General features: G+C 40.1%; 1 protein-coding gene across 4 annotated transcripts in view; it reads left to right on the top strand.

The window, feature by feature from the left end:
• Positions 1-25,611, top strand: part of CRIM1 (cysteine rich transmembrane BMP regulator 1) — a 184,756-nt gene that overhangs the window by 110,645 nt on the left and 48,500 nt on the right. For all 4 annotated transcript variants that reach the window (XM_036931634.2, XM_036931637.2, XM_036931635.2 and 1 more), the window contains 2 exons: positions 2,079-2,276; positions 21,683-21,811. In XM_036931634.2, the coding sequence (XP_036787529.1) occupies positions 2,079-2,276; positions 21,683-21,811 (327 nt within the window). The remainder of the gene's footprint in view (positions 1-2,078; positions 2,277-21,682; positions 21,812-25,611) is intronic.

The following is a 25,611-nucleotide window of genomic DNA, read 5'->3' as shown; positions in this document are numbered from 1 at the left end:
CCTCCCCTGCAGTTCTCACAGTTCCTTAGCAAGGCCCAGGGACATTACTCTTCACCCTGACATTAGAATTCACCCCCTTCACTCCTCAGATTGCTCAGCTAGGACAGACCAACCCTAGTCACTGACAAACTCAGCCAGTCAGCTCAGAGAGGAACTCACCCTGTTGTTCCCCCACCTTTGAAAATGTGTGGTGGTGACACCAGCTCAGGTCACAGCCGAGTTCAGGTGTGGCTCTTGGCAGAGCTTCTCATGAGCCTGCTTTCTCTAAATCCCTCTCTTCCCTCCAGGAAGTTTTAGTTCCGTGTTCCTTCAATAGACCCTCCCCTCCATCTCTGACACTCATAAATAATAAGCATTTCAGAATGATGACTCTGAATGTCATCCACTACAACCCACACATTTTAAGGATTAGGAAGCAAGTTCAGAAAAGTAGTCACCTGAGTCTATAGTGAAGCCAGGAATGACACTTCCAGGCCTGACTGCGTCTCAGATCTGCCCACATCACACTGTTTCCCCGGAAAGGAAGGTTGTGTGAGACTTCATGTCCTGACTGGGTCACAGACGTTGAGTCTAGAATCAGACATGTCAGTCATGAAGTTCACTCTGCCCTTATGTCTGCACGTGTAACAGGAAGACAAATGTTTTGCTATATTCAATACCTTTCTCTCTTTTCCTAAAATCCTTTTCTTTTCAATGTTTGAACTGCATTTGCCACATAATACTAAAGATCTGAAAATGTTTAAAGTGTACAAACTACATTCCTAACATGGAACAATTATTAATAACGGCGAAGTCCATTTCCCTGTTAGAAATTATTTTAGCCAACATAGGAGAAAGATGTTTATTGAGGACTTTTTAAAAACTACATCAGATTTCTCACCTTCCCTATTGATTTGTTCCCTAGCTGTCCCCAGTTTGTGACTGTCTCTAAGACTATTTAGTGGTTGCTGTTGTAAAAACATAGGTGTGAACCTCTATGTAATAATCATAGTGAGTTGTCTGGGCACCAGTCCCGTTGTGTCTCACTTCCTGGAATTCAGATCCAGGCTCAAAAGTAGGAATGAAGTATGCAGTGTATTATTTTTTATTAAGAAGTTTATAGTCTTATATAGCCCAAGTATGTTGGCCACTTCCATCTCTGACAGATTGCCTTTCTAAAACTGTGACTGCATTATTTTAAATTTTGGCTTTCTGACTTTCTAATAATGCCCTGTTACCTGTTTAGAATAAAGAGAACAAAATACAAAACTGCCTGTGCTTTCCTCCCAGCCCAAAAGCACTGGCTTACACAGGCCAGATTCTATGTGTCTGAAAAAGAAAATAGAGTGATTTATCAAGTTACACTCATTATAATGCTATTTGGGGACTTTGTATGCAGTATTTATGTCCTGGTCAATAACCCCAGAAGACTTTTTTTTTTTACAGTAGCCTTGGATACTTTTGTCCCTCAGCCTCAGCTGCTGTTTGGCTGTCCAGGTCATAGGGAAAAAAAATAGCCTAGGTTCACAGGCTTCCTTCCAGGGCACAAACAGTGACCCACAGTGTGTTCATGAACATGGCAGTGGCAGGGCCTGCTGTACCCCTCGGTGTTGTCCACATTATCCTCCAGGCAGTATGAGATAGAGTTCATTTAGTCCTAGAAGTAACAGTATCACTCTGAGTTAGATGGGGACCCAATTCTTTCCACTTTACAGTTGGTGAAATTGAGGTGCAATAAATGCTTAAATTGACATCTCAGAAGACACTGTCAGAGCCTATAATGGAGCTGCATTTTCTAATTACAAAACCCACTGCTCTATCCACAAAGTGTTGCAACTTATGAAGTGATAACACCTGCACGTTGGTTTTTATGCCACAGATCCCCTGCCCTGTCTGCAACGTCATAATGGGTGGACATAAATTCAGTATGACAACTGCTTTTGCACTTCCCCCTAGAGGCACCTGAGCGTCTGCTGATTATAGCTGGAAAAGAGCTGCTGACAACTAGAACCTGCCTGGAAATAAATGTCTCTAGGTGCAGGCAGAGATAAGATTTAGAATGCCCTCAGTCTTAACTCTGAGCTCACGTTTTCATTCAGATCCTGTGTATCCTTTTAATAATCCCGCTGGCTGCTATGCCAATGGGCAGATCCGCGCCCACGGAGACCGGTGGCGAGAAGACGACTGCACATTCTGCCAGTGCATCAATGGAGAACCCCACTGCGTCGCGACAGCCTGCGGACAGAGCTGCATGAACCCTGTGAAAGTGCCTGGGGAGTGTTGCCCCGTGTGTGAAGGTAAACCTTGTAGATTCTCATGAGTCCCTGGAGAATGTCTCCTCTTGGATAAGCTTCTACCAGTATGTTCTTGTTTGTATTTTATTTCCTCAGGCATAATGTCTGCTTCTTGCTGTTACCAGTTGCAGGTGAAATTATTATACTGCCAGAACTAATCATTTGGGGGAAATGTTGCAAATTTACAATGAGAACAGTGTGGTCCTTATTTTACCACTGCCAATATCCTTATTTCAATACTTCAAGGTGTAAGAATATATACATTTTAATTCATCTCTAAGCCTAATTAACATCCAAAGGTCAATACAATGAAATAAAATTGGAAATAGGCTCAAGCATGGCATATTCGGCTTGTAATGCTTCCATAAGCCCAAGAGTACTGGCAGCTTGAAGAAAAGCCTGCAGCCATCAGAAGCAGTTTTTACTGCCTGGTGCCCTGACTCCGAGCACCTGTTTTACCTCTAATACCATGATGGCTGTGGCTTTCCAGTTCCATTGACATCTTCACTTATGTCTTGGTCACGTACATTAACTATGGCACTTCCTGTTCAGTGGGGAGGAACCGGAGACATTCTGGACTAGTCTTTTTGTACCAACCCCAATTCCAGTCCATTTCCCCCATCCCGGGAAGATTCTTGGCACACTTAAGTCTGTCTTAGTCCTCTGTTCATGTCTGTTAGAACAGACAAGAGACTGAATATTTATACTGACAGATCCAGTAGAGAGTTTCCATCATTAAGAAGCATGTTTGCAAAGTAAAATGAACTAAAGCATCAAAAATTAATCCATGTTGAAGATGTATCCTTCCATCTTTTTAAAACCGCTATTAAGGAACTGACAGGTCTTTTCAGAAATTCAGTGAAGTCGACTAAGTCCTCTATCAAGAAGTCTTTGGCTTCTACCTAAATTTTAAGAGACTTAAGACTTCAGAGTTTGCCTGATTAACTTCATTAACCTCTGAGGGGTTAGAATTATTAAAGACCTTTAAAGTCATACAAATATTTAAAGCTGGAGGACTCTAGTGCTGTTGACATCACCAGTTCACTCACCATTACTCTACTCCAGAGTAGCTGCCACACTCCAGAGCTTTATAGTTTCCAGATGATCACTTTTGTTAGAAATTACCCACCCCACCCCCTCACTCATATACTCCTCCCATCCCCTAAAGGCAACATTTCAGCGCTAGAAAAAAGAGTGTACCAAAAAGTGTATGATAATGTGCAGCCTGCTGTAGAGAAAGGATGTCTTCTGAAGCAGATAGAGATAGGAATATCTCCCCCAAAATTAGGGATTGTCTATTATCCACTTGAAATATTTAAGTACATGTATGTGCATGATACTTTAAGAAAAGTTAAAAGCATAAACATATAATTCAGTAAACACTAACCCTTTAATTTCACAAATCTTGAATCATAATTGAAAAATAGACTAAAAAAAAATTGTAAAAAAAAAAAATAGGGCCTTTTCTCTGAAAGTAAAGGAAGGGAAGCATGTCCATCCTTCGTAGTGAATGGAAAAGGGAAGCAGTTGGTAAACAGAAATATATGTACATGTGAAACTGACCTATGTATTTATTTGCATCATGTAGATGATTGGATAGGGAACAAATGTTGGTCTGATCCCTTTGAGGCTGGTCTCTGCAGTAACCCTGTAGAGTTTAATCCTGAACTGTTTGAGAAAAGAATGACAGTTTGGGTCAGCCATTAATGCAAAAAATTTTATTAAGAACCTACAGTAGTCCAAATACAGCATTGGACACAAAGATAAATAAGAGACAGCTCTTATTTAAATATCAAAGAAAATATTTAAGCTGTTTTAAATTAAACCAAGAAAAAAGGAATGTCCATATTCAGGTACTGTGGGGTAAGTGCTTTATATTTGTACCTGATTTCATTTAACCCTTCCACCAACGCTGTGCTGAAGATAAATCAAGGTTTAGCAAGATTGAGGTGTTTTCCCCCAAGGTCAGTTGCCATTATGTGGCTGAGATGGGATAAACAGGTTGGTCAAATTCAGCTACATTTTTGTTTGATTCCAGAGCTCCCAAATGTTATCTCAGTTTACTCATGCCCCTATGTCTAGTTCCCCTGTTAATTTATCTTAATCTCTGGCTTTTGACCTTGTATCTGGGAGGGACAGACGTGCGGTGGCTGGGGAGGAAATCATCTGTAGTTTCAGAGCCTCTTCAGGTGTTTCTGATGTGCTCTCCTACCTACCCTCTCCCCCCAGTTTGAGGACCTTGAGGAAGGTGCCTGGAGACACATGTTGGATTTCCTTCTCAAGGCTTGTGTCCAGGCTGCCTCTCTCCCTCCCAGAACTTGGCATCTTTATTTCAAGCTCTGTGCTGCTTCTGGTCTGCGTTCCTCTGTGCCTCCTTCACCACACTTACCTCTCTGCATCGAGCCTTCAGAAAATTCCATTTTCTAGTTCTCAAAGAACTAGTGTATCTTGTATTTCTTGTCTATGTTTTTACCTTAATTAAGCAGTGAGTTGCCTATAAGATTGTGTTCACTGTGCAATAACTCTCTCATTTTAAGATGCAGTAGGAGGACAGAAAGATTCTTTTGGTATGGGATCAAAAAAGAGAATGATACTAAAAGGCTATTTTTTAGTAATAATGAACTTATAAAATAATATAAGGAAAATGAAACTTACTGCTTAGTTTATAGGATCCAAAGAAGTCTCTGGAACTATTTGAAAATATTTTTCTCAGCAGTTACTCAGTAGCATATTTGAATGAAATTTCAAGTGATTCTGAAATATCAGAAGAATTAGATAAAATAAGAAAGAAGCAAGGTGTTAATGTGTAATAAACAATCAGAATTATTTGGAGAAAAACAGAAACGCTGGTATTTATGCAGTTTATACACAATAAATTCCTCTGTGCACAATTGCATAACAAAAGTTGGCCCTCACCCTGTTAGCTACAAGTCCCAAGATACATAATCAGAGCCTGAAATTAGATGAAAGGGCCCCACACAAGGATTGTGGTTTTAGATTTTTTCCTAAATAAATTACTGCATCACCAAATATGGGGTGTTAGGACCTGCAGGGAGAAGAACCTTGTGATTGTTGGTGTTACTATCCATACTTACCTTCCAAGTGACAACATCCTGTGCTTGGTTACTCCTGGAGGACTGCAGGTGTGAACCTGGGGCCCTTAAAGACTAGGCTGTTACTTGACAGGCTAACTTCATTCACAAGTACCTAAGTGCTTTTTAAATTGGCACTTAAGTACTCTCATGATTAAGTCTTACCAAGTTATTGTCAACACCCAATTCAGGTATACAGATAAGCCTTCCTGGTCTCTAAGTCTGTAAGTGATTGTATTCTTATGTTCTGCTTTGCTGGCTTTTCTCTACATTGCCTCTTGTTCCTCAGTTGCATTATTTTTATTGTCTGGCCCTTGTAAAGAGCTAGGCTGGAGGTGCATGCAATAGCATATAAACTTTGCATTTTAAGTGTACATATGGAAGATAGGTCCTTATCTCCTTAAAAATGAAAAACGGAAAAGAGGTGCGGCAAGGTTAGGTCTTCCTCAGCATCTAGCAGCACCATTTGCATCATCTTACAGCCCTTGATGACAGTAGCTGACATTTCTCACACATGACTGTGAGTCAGGCTTACCTGCTTTAAGAGCATCAGCTCATTTGGTCCTCACAACTTCCCTCTTGCAGGTACTATCATCCCAGTCTACCCTCATAGAACCCAAAGTTCAGAGTTCATGTGACTTGCCCAAGGTCATACAGATCCACAGTGGCGGAGTAGTGTGTCCCCAGAGCCTGGCTCAGAGCCCAGCAGGTGTACTGCCTCTGAGACCAGCAGTACACTGGCCAGTAGCCTGGAAGAGGCTGCATCCAGTGAACTAGGATTTACCGTATTCTTTTAAACCCCTGAGGTAGCACCTGACACGTAAGTAGGTGCTCAAAAGTTGTTAATGAATAACTGATGAGTGAGTGAGTTGGGGAGGGAAGGACTGGAGCAGATCATGGCCAAACTCCTCTAGAGAGCTCCTTGTTAGCTGAGGAAGGCAGCAGACCCTGATGAATGAGGTTCCCTTAACCAGAGCTGCGAATGCTTGACCCCTGATTGGTTGAAGGAAGAATAGCGTGGGAATGATATTTGAAAATACACTTTGAGAACAGAAAGCAGGATGCTCTGTGAAGTGTGTGTGGCACATGTAGGCCCAGATGACTTCAGGTGAGTTGGGGTAGTGAGCTATATATTGACGGCTTGCCCTCCTGAGGGGCACTTTGCTCTTGACTCCCTCTCAGGGGCAGCCATGGGGACCTTCCAAGACTGGTTTGTAAACTGTGGTTTGTTCTCAGTTCAGCCCCTAAAGAACAGAATCACAAAGTTGAAGTGGGATTCCCCAGACCCTCCCCAGACTAATGCTCCCTATTACATTTAATATACTTCTTTTAAGACCTGCCTTGTGAGTGGATAGGTTATTTCAGCTAGAATTTTTTTAACATCACAATTAGGTATTGGGAATAATTGGCTAGTTTGTTTTCTAATAACATCAGGTATAAATGCTTCCTAAGATGATTCTTAATGTCAGAGGGACCCTAAGGACAGACAGAATGCCATTTTCCATTTAAAAAAAAAAAACAAATCTGTTTGTTTTATAATTAAAGGTAAGATAAGGTGTTGGGGAAGGAACTTATGGCTGCAAGATATACATGACATGACCACGATGACTGAGTAAGAAAAATGCAAGATATGTGAACAGGTGTGAGGCCAGCATTACACCTTATCTCATGCATCACTTGGCTCTGACACCTGATGTAAGAGATAAGGCTTTCATGCCACTTAGAAGCCTTGAGGTCAGGCCTGTCTGGTGTGCTGTCTCTTCTTGGGTTGGGGCTGGACCCCGCCCAGGGGGCCGCCGTGGCCTGGGTGTCCCCGAGGCCCCGTGCAGACAGTCTCCTGCTGGGAGTCCATGGTTTTCAGGACCTTGGGGAGTAAAGAGCCAATGCCAGAGTATCACTTTTCAAGAGCTAGGAACCACATAGGTGATATTCTACAAATGTGATATGAGTTATAAGAAAAACATATTTGCTCACTCATATGACCAAATATATATTTCCCAGGTACATTTGGTCTTCACAGTTCCTGAAAACACTGCAGAGTCTTAAAGGTGAAATGGTTGTTCTGCCATGTTAATGAGAGACTTTTGGACCCCACCCAAGGGCAGGGGCTGGAGGCTGAATCAGCCAATGGCCCATAACTTAAGTCATGACTATGCAATGAAGCCCTCACAAACTCCCCTCCCTCCGCCTCCCCTGACCCAGAAGAGCTTCTCTCTGCTCTGCTCTACCTGCTCTGCTGGATTGGGTCCTGCTTCTTGGTGGGAGAGGACTTCCATGCTCGGGAAACCAGGACGCCTCCATGTGCCACCGAGCCAGGCCCCAAGGTACACAAGGAGAGAAGCTCCTTTATTGGGGACCTTGCCCTGTGTCGCTCTCCATCTGGCTGTTAACTGGTATCCTTTACCAAACTGTTAAACATAAGTGTTTTCCTGAGTCCCATGAGCCACCCGAGTAAATCAATCAAACCTAAAGGGGAGGCCATGGGAACCTCCAATCTGAAGCCGGTAGGCCAGAAGCACAGGTAGCAGCCTGGGGCTTGCAACTGGCCTCATCTTAGGAGTTGGGGGTGGAGAGCAGTCCTCTAGGATGGAGCCCATAACCTGGGAATCTGGTGCTGTCTCCAGGCAGATAGCATCAGAGTTGAGTTGATTTCTCCAACACCCAGCTGGCATTCATGAATTGCTTGGTGTTATGTGTGGGAAGAGCCCCCTCACACATACTTAGACACACTGGAATTGGGTCCGGGAACTCGAATGATGTTACACTACTATTACTGCTGTGTATAATACTGTTACTGTTATATACATATGTAGGGAAAAAAGGACCGTTGCATTTGGTGTTGGATGAGTGGGATTCACAACCAAGTAACAATATTATGATCTGGGTTGCCAGTAAATAAATTCCATGCTGTGGTTGGGCAAATAGGTAATTTCCTTTCTACTATTTCTGTTTCTCTGAAACAAAAGTGAGTTCATTTCCCATCTCAGATAGGAAATCAAGGAGTTATGTGTACATTGTCCAAGATGGATAATGGGTTTATATATGAGGGTCCATCATATTATTCTATCTACTTCAGTACTTTTTAGATTTTTTCCACAATAAATAAGTGTTATTTACAAAGTTATTATCTGAAACTGAGCTGAATTTCAGGCAGCCCTAATAATTCTGCTAACCTGGACTTAACCAACTCTTAAGGTGGAAGGATAGAAGATTACCTGTACATGAATCCTTTCTAATTCAGTGTATTCAGGATGGAATGTGATTGAACCAGGCAGTCAGCTGTCTTTCTTCTGTTGCCTGGCCTTCTTGGATCCCTTACTTGGGGAATGTTGGTCCTACTTGGGACAGTGTAGAAGAAAGAGCATTAGGCATTTCTTGACCTATGTGGATTTAGTAAGCCGCTTCTTTAACAGTTCACCCAATAGATTGGCTGATGTCTGTGAGCTGTCTAATACACTATCCTCTTCATCAACCCAAATTTTATAGGAGCACTGTATTTCCCATAAATGCTGATGGTATAATTTGAATCAAGCCACCCTTCAAATGAACTATCTGCTGGGCTGCCAGAAAAGTCTGTACCAGGCACATATCTGGGTGGGAATTCCTTGAAACAAGAAAAAATGTTTCCAGCCCTGCCCATAACACTTCCTCACCAAACAGTATTTCAAATGATTAAGCTACTGCTTCTGTGGCAAGGAATCAAACATAGTTGGACCGATCCAAGAGGCAGTGAAGTCAAAGACACCAAGGGATCACATGATACTAACATTCTGGTGCATAACAGGAATCAAAACTCAGCTTATGGGTGGTATTGCTTCAGTGCCATATTCTATGCTATTATTAGTAGGCCAAGAATAATAAAATATTCGTAATACCTCAAAGACTGTTAGGCATGTTGTTTCATCCTTTAACTCTAAGTATCCTGGAAACTAGTTCCATAAATGGGAATTAAAATATAGCACAGCCTGGTTTTTTTTGCTTGTCCAAATAAGGTCATATGTTGGGTAACAAATGCATAGTAGATGACTGTGTTTACCTAGATAGGTCTTTAAGCATCAGAAATTTTTCATGGATGAATTTCATAGTAGTTTGATTTTCTCTGGTAATTTAAAATACCTTTAAGTCTTTCAAATAGTATTAGAATGTTACTCTTCAGAGCTGATTCTGAAACACGTGGTTAGAAAAACCTCCGCCTCTGATTTTACTGCGTTTAGTTGTCCCAGCTGTTAAGTATTTCCTTGTTGAAGTGGCCTGCAAGGGGCAGGTTCTTTATTTCCCCTGCTGTCCACTTCCCATACCTAAGAGGGCATTATTGCTGGGAGTCTCATACTTTTCCTACTAAGATAATAATTGAATCTAATAGTTCAGACTTGGGCCTGCTAATTTTCATCTAATCAACAGAGGCAGGAAAACAGTCTGGAATGCCAACTATGTGAATGAAAAAATATTTAGTCATTCTTGAAATGATAGGAATGTTTTTCCAACAAGCTTAAATAAACACAATCTCTACTGAGACTGTGTTAAACTTTTTTTGGATAAGAGACAACTCTTAGGCAACCAAACAGAAGTTAATGAAGGTTATTAAGAGACATGCCCTTCAGAAAGGCTTACAGACTTGAAGAAGAAAGATTCCATTTTCTTTATGGGACAGCCATTGGCCAGAAGTAGCAGAATTGATTTCCCTTTAGCTTTTTTCACCTTAATAGAATTTAACATTTTAACTACTAATCACGTTTCCTAGCTTTCAAGAAAGCTTTACTTAAATATGCTTATGTAGACCCTCTCATTTTAAAAGCTTCCTCTTATCTCCTTCCATTATTTGCCTCAGTTCTAAGGATTAGTCTCAACACACCTGTTTTTAAAGAACCTGCCAGAATATTTCCTATAAAGCTTGTTTGTTTATTCCCACCAATACAAGACCAAGTATAAAGTAATGAAATTATTTCTAAACATACCAAGATTTACAAATCCAAGGGAGGTTTTTTCCTTTCAAAATAGTTATAGGGAGAACTGTATAGTTATTGCAGAAATACAATCATCCAGGATATTTTTGGTACTTCTCCATTGACACTGCTGTCAGACTCGAATCAGATCCTTTTGAATATCCATAGCTTTGTAAACCCCTGACTTTAAAGGTTTATCAGACAATAAGAAATAGTCAGTCATACCCATCTAAATCTAGCAAAGAAGGTGAATGTTCTAGCTGGGTTAAACTGTTCAGGGGAAGCAAAAAGTAACAGTAAAATAAGACATTTTGTCTTCTATGATATAGTGAGAGCAACTCTGAAGAAAAGTTTCAAATAGAATTTTAACATGAATAGCATTTTATTTTTAGCACAGGTGCATAGCCTCTAAAAACGAGTGCTTTTAGCAATAACACTTATTATAAGTATAATTCCTGGTGTGTTTATTTTTTTTAAAAATCAATTCACTTACTACATAGTGTTTTTATAACTTTTTGGGGCTACAGGCATATATTTAAATGGTCATATATTTTTGGGAAAGTGCAGGAGCTTTTTTCAAACATACTTTCAAAAAGTACTGTCTCTATAAAAAAAGAAATAACTTTTAAAAGAGGCGTTGATTCTATATAATTCATTTTTAATGTTTCAGGTGTCTAGCTCCACTTTTAATTGTACCATTTTAAACTATTTCATTGCATCGTCTTAATTTATCTTATAAGAACAATATAATTTCACATTGTTTAATACATAGATTAACTTTAGAGGGTGAGCTGTAGAGATAGTACATAACCCAGCAAATTGTTTTAAAAGGCCCTGTTAGAAGTATTTTCTTTGCTGTGTCAATCTGATTGTTGAAGATAAATGTCCCTCAAGTATATAAAATGTCTGCTTCAATATTATCTAAAATAACAGGACAGACTGAAAAAGTAGAAATGTTTACTAAAAACATCTCTTGATCATTTCTGGGTCTCCCATCACAGGTGGTTGCTGAGGGTGGCAGGAGCTGGGTCATAACCGCATCCTCCTCTCAGTTTGTGACTCCCAAGTGCACACCGTATCCATGAGCATGCAGAACAGGAAATCTGTTAACCGGGGGACCCAGCAGTGCCACATTTTGGTCTAAGGGTCATACCGTCAGTTTGATCTAAATTTGATATGGGATGAGTAATAAGAAGAGTTAGTACTTTTCTGATATTCGTCAGAAATACAAGGGGATGGTGATGCATAGTGATCTACACATTTTATATTTTGATATGCATTATTAGCAGTTTGAGCAAATATTTATTTACCATGTATGTCTGCAGGATACCTGCTTACAAATCAAGTGAATTTGTTATTTTCACATCAGAGAGATTAGCTGGATTTATCATGTTTGTTGGAAACGGAGCCCAGTTCAGGGTTCCAGACTGTTGGAGACCACAGAATTTAATACTAGCCTCCAATCAAAACTAAGATTCAGTTCAAGGCTCTGGCTCTTATTTTGCAGCATCATTGAGAAACAGAACTAAAAATGCCCAGGGAAATTCTAAGGCCAATGAGACTTGGTTGTCGGGGACCCTGAGAGTCATATTTGGGCTGGGTTTGGTTTTTCACCTTAGCTGCTGGAGCAAACTGAGAGTTGAGTCTATAAGCCAAGTCCCCTCCCAGGCAGGGCTTCACAGCACATACTCTATGTGCTGACCTCATGCCTGGCTGCAGAGTATTCTTTTCTACTTAAAATTTGCCCGTGGTCCTCATTTCCTTTAAAAAGTATACATGCATGATACAATTTGAGGCTTCCTTGCATTTGCTTAGGAATCAAATGGGGCATACTTAATGCTTTTCTACACATTCAGTGCCTATCTTTTGACCATGCCTGTACCTTGCAGTATAGTCCTGCCACCCTCCATTCTGGCATCAGTAGGAGACATAAGATGTTGTTCTTTTTTACCTTAGTTGGAAAGCTTGTTGCCCTACATATTGGCTCACTTTTTAAGACAATTCAGGGAGTCTCTGTTTTATCAGTGAAGCTAAAATCTGTCAGAAGTAATAAACTATCATTTTGAGATGTCCTCAGGCCTTGCATATGGAGAAGGATTAGCAAGCTCAGAACTTTTCAAGACCACGAATATCTCATGATTTCTAGGAACCAACTTTTTAAAAGAGTCCATGGAGATTTTAGGCCAGGTGAACTCAGTATGGATGCGCCACAGTCCTGTGGCAGAGGCACCGAGGACATTATCATTCGAGTAAAGTGTCCGCATTTAATTGTTACGAAGGTACTGGTTAAGCGATCTCTTTTCACTGACATGAGCTTCAGATCACTGACACACTGAAACTAAGATTGACTGTTCAAAGACAGCTTTTAGAGACGTCGACCCGTATGTCCTCTGTCAACTTGAAGTGGTAGAAGTCCCAGCAAAGCCACCAACATAGAACAGATTCTGCTGTGATGAGTTTGCCTTATTCCCGAACATCCAGTGAGGCGCCCATCGTGAGAGAGGAAGAATGGGGTCAGCCAGGCTCACAGAATCATTGTTGATCACACTGGATAAGCCAATTGTGAAGGGATTTCTGTTCTCTTCGGGATACCACGAACCCAGTCAGAATGAGAAACAATGATACCAGACTGCTACTCAGCAAATGTGAAAGGCACCAGTGGCTGGTCACTAACATGCTCCAAAGCTTACCAGACCATAGGAAAGGACATCGGGAACCCATCCACATCCCAGATGCTTTTTATGTTGTCAGTGGAGAGAGAAAATGATGCTTAAGTTAGAATAGACAGGGTTCAGACCAAACCAGTTGTCATACCATTTATCAGCTGAACATTTGAGACCTGCAAAAGGACACATAATTCATTTCCTCGGCTATCATCCGAGACCAGTTCTAGCTCTAGCAGGCAGGATAGTCATTCCAACAATAGCCACAAGTAACGTTTGTGGAGTCCTTGGAGTTGATAGGAGAGTGCTCTCTTTCCGGTCTGCTTTGAGCCCTGTGGTGATACCCAGGCAGAGATAGTGGGCGCTCCTGTTCTGTAAAGCCCAGGGTTGTTCCGCACCACGTGCAAGATAATGAGAGAAGATGGAGGGACTCAAGCTACGTCTTCTGACCCCAAGTCCATGCCCTTGGCATTGCTTCTCTTTAGACACCACCCCTCCACCCCCCCCATAGGAACAAAAAGGAGAGGACAGTAAGACAGTTAATATGAAAGAACTTAATCATCATGACCCAGATCCAAAAAGCCACTCTTGCTCCTGGCTCTGTCTCCTTGCCGAGACCCAGTTTCTGTTATTCTGACCTTTTATGGCCCAGCCTTTGATCCGGGTTCTTTTCCTGAGTCTGCCTGGTATTTTGACCTTGTTGTTTGACCTCCAGGAAAGCCAGCTTCCCCTTCCCCGTCCTGTTACCCTACCTAGGGGTAAAGCGCCACCCAAGAGCACTTCGCTGCCTCCGCTGTGTCATCCTCACACTTACCCTCTGCCCAGGCCCATTCATATCCAGGCCCTGGGCCCTGACCAGTGACACTCACATCCCCACTGAGTAACATGAGTGGGCTGCTCAGCCCCCCTCGGTGTGCTGGGCGCTGAGATAACATCACCAACACTTGTGCATTCTGGTCCTGACACTTGCCTTTTCTCCCTCTGATTTTTGCCCGTCTTTTCTTCATCATGAGGTAAACTTGCCCAGCAGTTGGCAAAAGTGCCCGTCCTTCCTCCACTACAAGCTGAGCTGCTGAACTGAATGACTACCCAGCTATTTTCAAGACTGTTTCAATAACACTTTATTTGTTTAGCACCATCAAGGAATGAGGTAGTTCCAGAAGTGAATTCTCCAGATAATTGAAATTTGGGGTGTCAGATTTTATGTTAAGAGTTTGGAAGGGAGGCCTCCAGTGCTTTGTGTACTTCCGGGCCCTCTCAAACCAGAAATACAGATCATAATTCAACCCATTTTAGGCCACTGAGTATTGTCACTTACTGTCTCATTTTGGACTGCTTGAGTTGAGGGATTTTTTACTCTGTTTTCACTTTTATTAATGTCTCTGGTTCACAGCAGCCTTCTGATCTAGCTTGCTGTGTCAGGGAGCTCATTTATTGAGTGCATACCATGTGTATGGAACTACAGCAGTGATGAGAAGCCTGAGGAACTTACTGTCCTATCCTCCAGAAGTTTGGAAATTAATGACTCAGCCTCTTAGGGGCAGTATTTAATGGGGGGGGTCTTCTTTGTCAAAAAGCATGCCCAACTATAGGTGCTTAGTGTCTTATTTCTTCTTTGTTCATTCATTGATCACTACTGTTGACCAAGTACTATATTAGGTACTGAGGTTGTAAGCCATGAATAAACCATTGTACCTAATGTGAGGACCCTTCCTCCCTGGTGTGCAGCCATTTCCCAGAGATTTGAGTTGAGATAACGAAATTCTGACCATCTTACACCCCCCAAGTTGAATATAGCTATGAAAATGTGCATGAACACACACAATACACATGTACTTACAAATGTGGCATATTTCCAGCTAAAGGCTACCAAGATATATTTTCTATGAAAACAAATAATGAAAATAATATAAGAATAAAATATAGGACAAGTATAAAAGGTCCAGACTATTCTTGGAATCCATTCATTTTGTGAGCTCTCTCTCAAGCTGAATTCCTATGAAAAGATATCCAACTTTATGTAAATTTTTTTGAATTTGTCTTTTGTCATCTTTTAATAGTAATCTTAGAATCATAGTACTGTCTTTTCCTATTTAATATGAGATTGGTAAAGGGAGAAAAATATGCCCAACAGCCAAATTCCTTGGAAAAAGCATACAAAGTTAATAAATAGGTCTAAAGTAAATAATACAGTTGCTTCTCTGTCTGATCATAAAATAGTACAAATCTTGGGAACATTCTCACACCATTCATTTTAAAATAAAGCTCTGAGATAAGTACTTCAGAAATTACGAAGATGTAGGTGTTGTTATGAGAAATATATACAAAGGCAAAAAGGATAAGTAAGTGTGTAGTGGCTGAAAGAATTTGAAAACTCCAACTGTAGATTTTTTTCCATGACTTAATGAGACTTTCTTAAATACACTACCCCATGGAAATTCCCACTTCCAGATAAGGGAATTTTTGTATCTTCAATTTTTTTTTTCTTATTGTCTACCTAACAGAGTTTTCCCTCTAGCTTCATTTGGGAAAATTTTTCATCTCTTTAATACTTCTCTTCCCAGGCTCCAATTACGTGACAATTTGGTGATTTATTTGAATGGTTTTCTGACTAGTTATGTCACATTTGAAAGGCAACTGTGGTAACAGAATGACATATGAAGACACAGTGAAACAGATAAGCTATCTCTTTTGGTTCTGTCTTGTTCGACTTTATCTCCAGTTTTATGCCCCTGTATAGGCTACCAGTAACTGGCGGGCTGTAAGAGGCCTGATATATTTAGCCATTTAAAGTTAGTGAAGCTTTGGAATTTTCCCACTCATCAGGTACTCACATGGCTCAACCAGGTGCAGCCACAAAAATTAAAAAAAAAATTCTTAAGGAAGAGAGTGCCCGAATTTCGTCTGAAAAGAGAACATAATTGTTTATCTTTGTCTTTCACAAAGAAATAAGTGGGCTTGTGAAATTACAGAGAAGAGCCATATAAACTATGCAAGCCATTACAAAAGTCCAAATAAGAAGTAATAAGAGAAGTAAGAGACAGGAATAAGTTTCGTACCTTTTTACTTCTACTTGAAGTTTTTTAAACTCTTAAAAGAAATGTAAGCACCTGCCTTAAAAAATAATTTTTCTCGAAATTTGCCTATGGTGACGTTTTTCCAGACTTTTCTTAGTGTGCACATGCACTAGTAAGCAGTAGGAATCAACGGTTGGGTTCTGGTAGACAGCCGCTTCCCGCAGCCACGCCCTCCAGGCCTGCCTCGCACCCAGATGACGAGCGGCATGGTGAGGCAGCACTCCTGGAGATGGTTGGAGCCAGAGCTATTTACCCTCCCGACAGGCAGTGCTGCAGACAGACCCGGGAGGCATGGAGGCTCTCTATGCCTAACACAAGTGTACTTTTCCAGATCAACCCACCCATACTAAAATAGCTACTAATTAGCTGTCAGCCTTCCCAAGGTGGCTAATCGGAAAGAGTGCTTCACACATTTCTCAATGGAGATAATTAGTATTATATGCAAGAGATAAACACCGCATAGTAAGCAAGGTAATGAGAAGAACCTTGTATGCATTAATTCAAAACCAGAAGTTCAATGAAGTAATAGACACCAAGTTAAAAACATCTATTAACATTTTCATTTAAGCTACATCTACCTGAAATATAAAAACCAGTGATTATATGAATTAGTCCTCTAGTTGTCTACAGATCAGTCTATTACAAATCAGAAGCAAATTAACTTAATTATTACAAATTATAAAATTACTCAGAGTCAAAATACATTCCTTTTTGTTTGGTTGTCATCCCAAACATGTTAAGCTATCCCATATGATGATAGGACTGATAATAACACTTTAAGTCAACATCTTTTTTAAAGGTTAAATTTGAGTTTCAACTTATTCCCTTTCTTCATTTTGGAGAATTTTCCGTAAAATAAAATAACTAAAAGCAACAAAGTAGAGGGCTCTGGTTTGTTTAACACATTTATAGCCCCTGAAAAATCAAATATTTTATGGCTAGTGCTAAGGCCTTGGTGTTAGAATAATGATTTTTATTTTCATTTTGTAGTCTTGACCAAATTAATTGTGATCACCGTGCCTTAATAGCCCCAGTGAGTAGTTATAATCGGTCCCAGGAAATCCCCGGACATCAGTATAAAACATTGGTGGTGTTCTTCAGGAACTCAGTGTCTAAGGCTCTCTGAAAAATAGGAATGTTTTTCTGGAAACAGTTTTTTGATAAGGTGTTTGTGGGGCTTCCTAGAATATGAAAGAAATATTCATTCCTAAACTTCAAATAAATGTAAAATAAAGAACCAATATATATTTATGTTATTGCATGTTATAATAGATTTCCTTCCAGATTTTTGTTCCCTGAGATTTGAGATAAGAATTGGTGGCTGATCATCTGCACTCCTGACACGAGCCCAAGGGTTCTTACACAAATAGGTCTTCTGGACAGTGTGAGGTGCTGAGAGAATCTTTCAAGATCATTCAGGAAAACAACAGATTGAGGAGAGTAGGGATTCCCACTCAAATGCCGGGTAGAAAACAGAACTGGATGTAGACATAACAAACACCCATTTTTGTTCTTTATTGCTTCTAGGCTCAGAAAATATTTCTAGAATTCTTCTCCACAAAGAAGCTGTTCCAGGGTTCCCTTTAGAAATAGTTGTAGCCAAAGACAATGAATTCCTGCTATTCCAAGCCTTCTTCCCTTGGAGGACTTAAGGTATTTCTTCAATTCCTCAGCTGATTCAATACAAGATGAGATGGAATTTCAGGGTGATCCTGTAAGCAGTACTTCATCATTGAATTTCCCCTCACTGAATCCCCACCCTTGTGTAGGCATTTTCTCATCCTCCTCAAGTGAGGAGATCCAAGAACATTTCTGTTCTCTGAAAGAGGCCCTCTAACACCTCTCTACTAGCCAGTTTAAAGGGGGACAGGTTTCTTTGCCCCAAGCAACAGGCATCATAGACACTGATGCATCAGTGTCTCCAGAAGTCTTAGCAGGACCTCTGTTCAACTGATAATGACAGACTTGCCGAGAACACAGCATCACCATCGACCTTCTAGAAAGACATGTCCTTTCTGGCGTATTATTTTAATGCCATACCCCATGTAACATAAGAGCATAGAAATGTAGGGCTCAAATGAGAATCTTCTGGTCCTCAGGTCATGACCTACCAGGATATTTTCCATATTGAACGCATTGTTGCCTGTATTGGAGAAAGAATGGGATAATAACAACATACAAATTTAAGGATGCTTTAACAAATAGAATGCACATTTTCAAATGACTCATTAACATTTCCTTAAACTTGATTTGGATTAGAAATAATCATACTATGATACCATGATTCTAGATTCTTTAAAATCACCTCTTCCCTTACCAAGAAATTCCTTGGATAGAAACTATGTAAAAAAATCTAACCAGCTCTTGGTTGTTATTCATTGACTGTAAATGCAATGTTGATTTTAAATGCCCTAATTCAGGATGGTATCAAATGTGTCTCGCTTTCGAGTTCACTATTTGGCATAAGAAATCGAATTTCAGTAATCGCACAGGACTTCTTCCTCAAAAACTTACCCTACTATTTGTAATAGGACCAGTTCTGGGATTACACATTAATATATGAGACTGAAACTCTCAGATATGTTTATGGTCATATCAGATGTTTTTTTGCTTGATAATTTGTAGTTGCTCATTTCTATTGTAATATTGTTCTAACAGAAATCTAATGTAGAGATGGCCTCACACGGTAGGAAACTGAGCACTTAAATGTTGAGCGAATGATGAAAGGGAATAGAATGTAATGTATGACGTCACATGAAATGTTAGGACACCTCTAGTTGTCTACAGATCAGTCTATTACAAATCAACTGTTACTCCAGTGACGTAGGGTAACAGGAGTCAGTACCCCCAGAAACATGCGTCACCACCCTCAAAAGACTTTTAAAATTTGTTCCAGTGTGTATGTGAAAAGGATTTGTCCAGTGTAACAAAATGAGATGACTTTTGTTAAAATTTTTTTAAAAACAGACTTCTATGTATATTTAATATAAACAGGACTTAATGTTACCTAAAATATTTACAGTGCAGCGTTGTAGGACCAGCACCTACTGAACAGCCCTTCTATGCAATATTTTTTTTCGAACTGAGCAAAAGACATTATCCTGAATGTTTTAGGGAAACACACTGACCTTATTTTGGAGAAATAGGTGCTTGATGTACATCTAATTGTATACCTAGCTAGTGAAGCTGTTTGGATAATGTGTGCAGCTGTTCAAGGCAGTTTTGTAGTTCTGATCCTCAAAGATCCCAATTTTTTTCTTTCTAGCCATAGATCACAATCCTAATCCCATCATTAATCATGCTGTGTACCAAAAATAGCATATGTATCACTATTGTCTCTTTTAACAAATCCCTAAATTCACTGAGAGTAAAATCCCATACTACCCTATGATTATTATGCATTTCTCAGTGTCAGTGTAACCTTCCCAAGTATTTATTTTTTCCATAATATATTTCCTGAAGGCAAAAGTTTGTCATAAACTTAAATGTCAGTAAAGAACACAGGTTTTGGTCTGTGTAAACATGCCGAAGACATTTCTTCACCCCTAAGCCATTCACTAAAGCACTAGACGTTGAGTGCAGAAGCCATCCCTGATCCCTAGACGTAGAGTGCAGAAGCCATCCCTGATCCTTGCTCTGGTAACTCTTAAGAACGTAGATCTAATTCCTTCCTCAGTGGATCATCAGCTGTATGGCCCACTTAAGAATTCAGAGGACTAATACAGGTCCTCTGCTTTGGTCTACATTTGTGGTTGGAATAATTTTGACAAAACTTGGGCAGTCTTGGGGCTGAAGGCTGAAGTGGAATCATTATTTTGGGTGGCCAATAAGAGTAGTAATAAAAGAAAAACTATATACATTTAAAAGCCAAAGACATTTGCAGTGAATTTTAAGAGAAGGTCGAGAAGCAGCTCTGCTGTATTTAATTCACTACATCTTAAAACTTGCCTAAACTTAAAGTACATTGTGATGTGTACGTTTTAATCTGCCAGAAAGGACACTTCAGTCACTGAAGGAAATGAGCAGTTTTACAGCAGTGGAAAGTTTATATAAAATTTCAGGAAGATATTCTTCAAAGTCTATTGTAATGAAAATAGAGAATGCACTATATGCTCTTCATTCATATTTTTACTGGGAGATGCTGACCGGAGCGTCTCCTTAGTAAGTCATAGTTGCCTACTACCTGTGACGAGTTGACTCACTGGCCCCTTTTAGCAGATGGATAAAAATTTAGAACTCTTGATCTTAGCAGTGGCAGCTAAAACACTTATTTTAGTCTCTCTTCCATGGTAACAGGAGATGAAACTTGAGAAGACAGTGTGAACTAAATGGATAGAGTGTTGGACAGAAGGTCAGGAAACTGTGTTCCGTTCTATTCCCAGCCTGCTACTGGGTTGCTATGTAAACTCAGATAAGCCAGTTACCCTCTCTGCACCTCCCGTTTTCCATTTGTGAAAACATAGGTAGAGACATCCTGTACTTAGCTCTTCACAGAGATATTATGAGAATCAGCTTCCTTTCCTCTGAAGAAGTTCATGGTATCTTTTGGTTGAAAAGAGGCTACATAAATATGTTAGTGTCCCTGTTCCCTTTGACAATATTGCCCCCAGCATCTGACATTGTATAAATTGTCCCTTATCAGTGCACTGCCAGACGTGTGCCATTACACTGGGCTCTATTACACAGAAGCCAAGTGCAGCCCTGGAGCCAGAGTGTCTGGGGTCGAATCTCGGGGCCACCACTTACTAACTCTGTGACCTTGGGCAAATGAGTGTAACTAGCTTTCCTCATCTGTAAAAGGGGGATAATGATAGCTCGCATTTCACTGGAGTGTAATGAAGCTTGAGGGCATTTATGAAGAGCCCTGCAAACATTACATAGACATGTAGTAGGCTTTACGTAAGTGTGCAGTTACTGTTATCACCCTGAGCAGTTCTTCATTACTAACATGGCAGGGGAAGTAAAGTATCACCTCTGGCCTTGGTCTCTTCTATGCCTCTCTTCCCAGAATGGATGCACGCTCTTCCTCCAAAACAAGTATATGTCACTCTGCCACTCCCATAAGCTCTGGGCCCTGAGTAGAAGCTCCTTGTCACTTATCCATCATATCATCTGTAATAATTGAAGGAGTGTCACATAAAACATAAAAGATATCCAGGTGTTTTAAACTAGACTCATAAATGTCTCAGATTTATTAACTTGGGGAAAAAAATGCTACCAGATTTCAGAAGTGTTGCAGAATAAAGAGTGCAATAATTAACATTTGGGAGCTGTGCCTGATTATTGTAAAAAATAAACTCAGGAAACATCAGAAAGAACTAGAAGAACAGTTAACAATTTAAATGATTTTGTTTTAACCTCTCTTATTTGCTTTTTATAGTGGTGACCATCAGAGAAGGATTGTGTGAGGATACCAAAAAGCATACATTGCTAAAATGTAAAGAAATAGAGCTTTCAGACTTCTAAAAATCTAAATAAAAATATTTCTTTTTCAGGGGTTAAAGACATTATAAAGTATAAAAGTTTAGGATTTGATGAAAATTATTGATTAGCTTAGTGTGCGATTTCAAAGATGGAATCACATCTAAGAGGCAATCATATGTTTCATTGATTTTTTTTTCTTTTTATTATTAGAACCAACCTACATCACAATTGATCCACCTGCATGTGGGGAGTTATCAAACTGTACCCTGACAGAGAAGGACTGCATTTATGGTTTCAAACTTAACCACAGTGGTTGCCGAACATGTCAGTGCAAAAACAGTGAGTATACAGAAGACTGTATTTTTTTCTGAGCCTAATATGCTATCATCAAAACATATTATGTGATTGAATATCTTTTTCACTTCTGTTCTTGACTTTCCCTAGCAGTCTGAAAGAAGGAAAAAAAAAGAAGTGTACTTTCCACAAACGCACACAGTCATTTGAGGAAAAAGAACTGCCCTTCGTCCTGTTCTCTGTGTCACTGTAACTCATTCACCCCTGGTGTCCAGCTGCGCCACGGTGCAGCCCAAGGGGCTTTGGAGTACCTCTAACCACCCAGTTGGCTTTCACTATGATACCCTTAACAGGGTCATCCAGTGACAAGGAGGTCACCCATAACAGAGAATGTCACATTCCACATGTGGCAGCCCCAATCCTTAGAATGTGCTCCACTTTGTTAATCTCAACTCTCCTCCATGTAGATTCCAATCATGTCTCCAGGCCATGACCTCTGAAACTTGATAGAGTATATTGCATTTCTTCCAAGAAAAAAAAAATCCCCCTTCATGTTTAACATGATTTTGAATCTCCTAATTCTTCTTCTAGAATAAACACCTTCAATCCCCTCAGCCAGGTGAGAGTTTTTAGCTTGTTCCTTCCCATCTTTTGACATACTACCAATATGTCATTGTCCTTATGTAAATGTGTAGCCCAGAAATAAACAAAATGTTCCAGAATTTGGTCTGATGGGTGCAGTGCTATTGTGTGGCCTGTTTTCATTAACTCTTTGAATTATGCATTGTGCTAATACTGAGTTTATAAGCAGCTAGAACCACTAGGTGCTTTTTACATCAGCCACTCTTAGGTGGTCCTCATCCATTCTGTATTTGAACTTTTTTTTTTTAATGATATAAATGCAGGGCCAAATTTCACAATAAATTATCCCGAGAGTTTTAAACCATTTTTCAGCTAGTTGGAATGTGATCTCATACTTTATCTTTGTCTCCCAACTTATGTTAAATAAGCAAAATTTACATGTCCTTATCTAAATAATTAAACTACAATGAAATGCACAGAACCAGGGAAAGATCCTGTAGCACTGTTGACCTTCCTGCCGAATGACATAGAGCCATAGCCCTCACTCCTCTGGTGAATGAAGTCAGTCAGCTCCATGTCAGCTCCATCTCCACAAGAAAATACTTGGCCTATAGTATCTTATCTGAAGCCGAAATATGTTATATCTGCAGCATTCCTTTGCTGAACCCTATTTTAAACATAAATGAAGTTATTGGGGTATGGCTTCTTCTTCATGCATCTATGCTGGCTCCTGGTGGTCCTGACTTTCTTTTCTAAATGTCACAAATCATATGTCCAGAAATTCTTTGTGCAGAATTTTCCATTATGAATGTCAATCTTTGTTTCTGTAGTTTGACAATCCTTTGTCTCTTTCAAATTGACGTTTGGTGGCTTCCTTTAGTTTTCTAACATCTCCATTTTCTCTAATCTCTCCCAAACATATAAACATTGTTTCTATAATAAGCAGGTTCTCTGTGAGCCTCTGGGCATAATTATCCTGGGCTCAAAGACTTGGAACATGTAGATAGATGCTCACTTTCTGGGCTATACATTTCTCTTAACTTTCATTGTTACACTTTTCTTTTGAAAGAATATTTTTGATGGAGAAGACAGATACAGAATAGGAGTTGAGTAATTCGTTTTTCTCAGTTACTTGATATCATCACTCTATGCCTGATGGAGTTGGTTCTAAAACAGAGTTTATAAAGCTGTTGTGACTGTTGTGACTGTGATCTGTCACCTGTAGATCTCTCATAAGCTTGCACCCACTGGAGACTGCCCTGCCTTCCTATACTTGTTTCTGTTCAGGGAAGGGTCAGTTGCTGTCATGCACCTGTTTACTGTTTATACCTCCCTTTGGAGGCCAAGTTCATTAGGGAGCCACCTTAGCAGCCACATTTGTTTGCTTAAATGGCCAACTGTATTTTTATGACACCAAAATAATTGGTGATTGTATTGTGAAGAACTTGTATTTTAATCCTTTTCATCTCTCTGAAGCCTACATCCTTTCTGATCATGGGAGCATGCCTATATTTTCATGAACTTTATGAAGTCAAAAAATATAGATTCCATTGTGCATAATCATCCTGCCTACCACTTTCACCTGGGCTTTGCTGTTAAGAATATTTTGGCCACACGGTCACACTTATGTAAGACCCCTACCACTTCACAGTGAGTTCTTTGCAGTTAAGTCCAGTAAAGCACTTTCCCTCAGTTGCCATTGAAGCAAGTAAAAAATGTATTGCTGGCTTTCTGCATACTGAGCCTATTAGGCAATCTCTGCTCTGCCTGTGTTTGTGTTGGTGTTGCATTCTGGCTTTATAAAAGGAATATTCACACGTACTACCTGCTTTGCACCTCATTTCATTAACACACTGGAAGAACTATGTACAGGGGACTGTTGTATTTTGTGTAAACAGTTTTTTTTACATATAGATCTTTGTTAGCCATTCATTATTTGCAAAGTTTACCTATTTTTAGGGATATCCAGTCTTTCTTCTTTCACCTAATACAGATAGTGCATCTGCCCTAAGAAAAATATCTCCTGTACCCACCACACTAATGAAATGTCACCAATTCAAGCCACATTCTATAACTTAGAAAAGTAAATCCTACTAAGAGGAAGCTTTGTCTTATAGAAAACCCAGGCTCAGTGCCAGAGTAGGGGAGTAACTGACCCAGGGCCATGCTTGGTACTTGGTGCTCAGCAGATGTTGGTTGAGTGAATAAGAAGGAAACCATCTTGGGGATACATTGGACATCATTCTGGTCTGAGATCCCCTTCTGAGGTCTCAGCATCCTGACCGTGTACCCGTTTAATCACACTGAGGTTCTTGATCTAGGCTGGTCTTTGCTATTTCGCTCATTGCCACCATATACCTATGACATACATAATGAAACACCAACTGCATCTGTCAGTTCATCTGACAAATATGTCAGTTTGTCCTGCAGAAGTTTAGTCATAGAGCATTCTGCACTCACCCCCTGCCATTAGCAATCCTGACTATTTACACCTTCAGGAGGTGAGCCAATTAAATCAAACTGCTACGTCCTTGATTGTGTGATCTTTATGATTATATACATATCCAGCTCTCCACCCAGGCTCTGGCCTCAGCCTGACCTGCATCCTATGATCAGGGAATGTTGCTTTACTTCTCTGGGCTTCTGTGTCCTCATCTGTAAAGGGCAGATAATTATATCTCACTGATGGGTTATTTGGGGGACTAAACAAATTAATGAATGCAAAGCTAGCTTTACTACCCGACATATGGTGATTGTTTATTCTACATGACAGCTGTTATATTACAAACCCACTTCTGAGTCAGCCTGAGCTAGCTGACGTGGAAAGCCCCCAGCTTTCCCTCCTTTGTTCCAACACCAACCTGCCTCCTGTTCTTCCTGTCCTCTGGGGACACTCACACAAGAAACTTTTCCTTTTTCCTAAGTTTTAACCCTTGAATATTCTCTTTCTTTTTCTTCGGGTTTTAGAAAAAAGAAAGTTCCTTGCAGTGAAGGATTGCATAAGTATATTTTTCCCATTGCACCTACTTGATAAGTATGATTTTGTCTGAATTTCTCCTCTACGTTGTTTTTCTGCATGCCACCAAAACCTGTTTCATGTGCAAAGGCCCTAACCATTATGCCTCAGTTTTCTCCTGTGGATTAGACCTTGTTTATATAGGCCACTGGCATCAAGATTTCTTAAAATAAGACCAGCACCAAATAAATGTTTCTCCCTTCTTCATTGGTTTATTGTTTGCCCAATCATTCTTTCATTCTGGCAA

The sequence above is a fragment of the Manis pentadactyla genome, chromosome 2 (assembly GCF_030020395.1).
Source record: "Manis pentadactyla isolate mManPen7 chromosome 2, mManPen7.hap1, whole genome shotgun sequence".
NCBI lineage: Eukaryota > Metazoa > Chordata > Mammalia > Pholidota > Manidae > Manis > Manis pentadactyla.
This window is presented reverse-complemented; position numbering and strand designations above follow the sequence as displayed.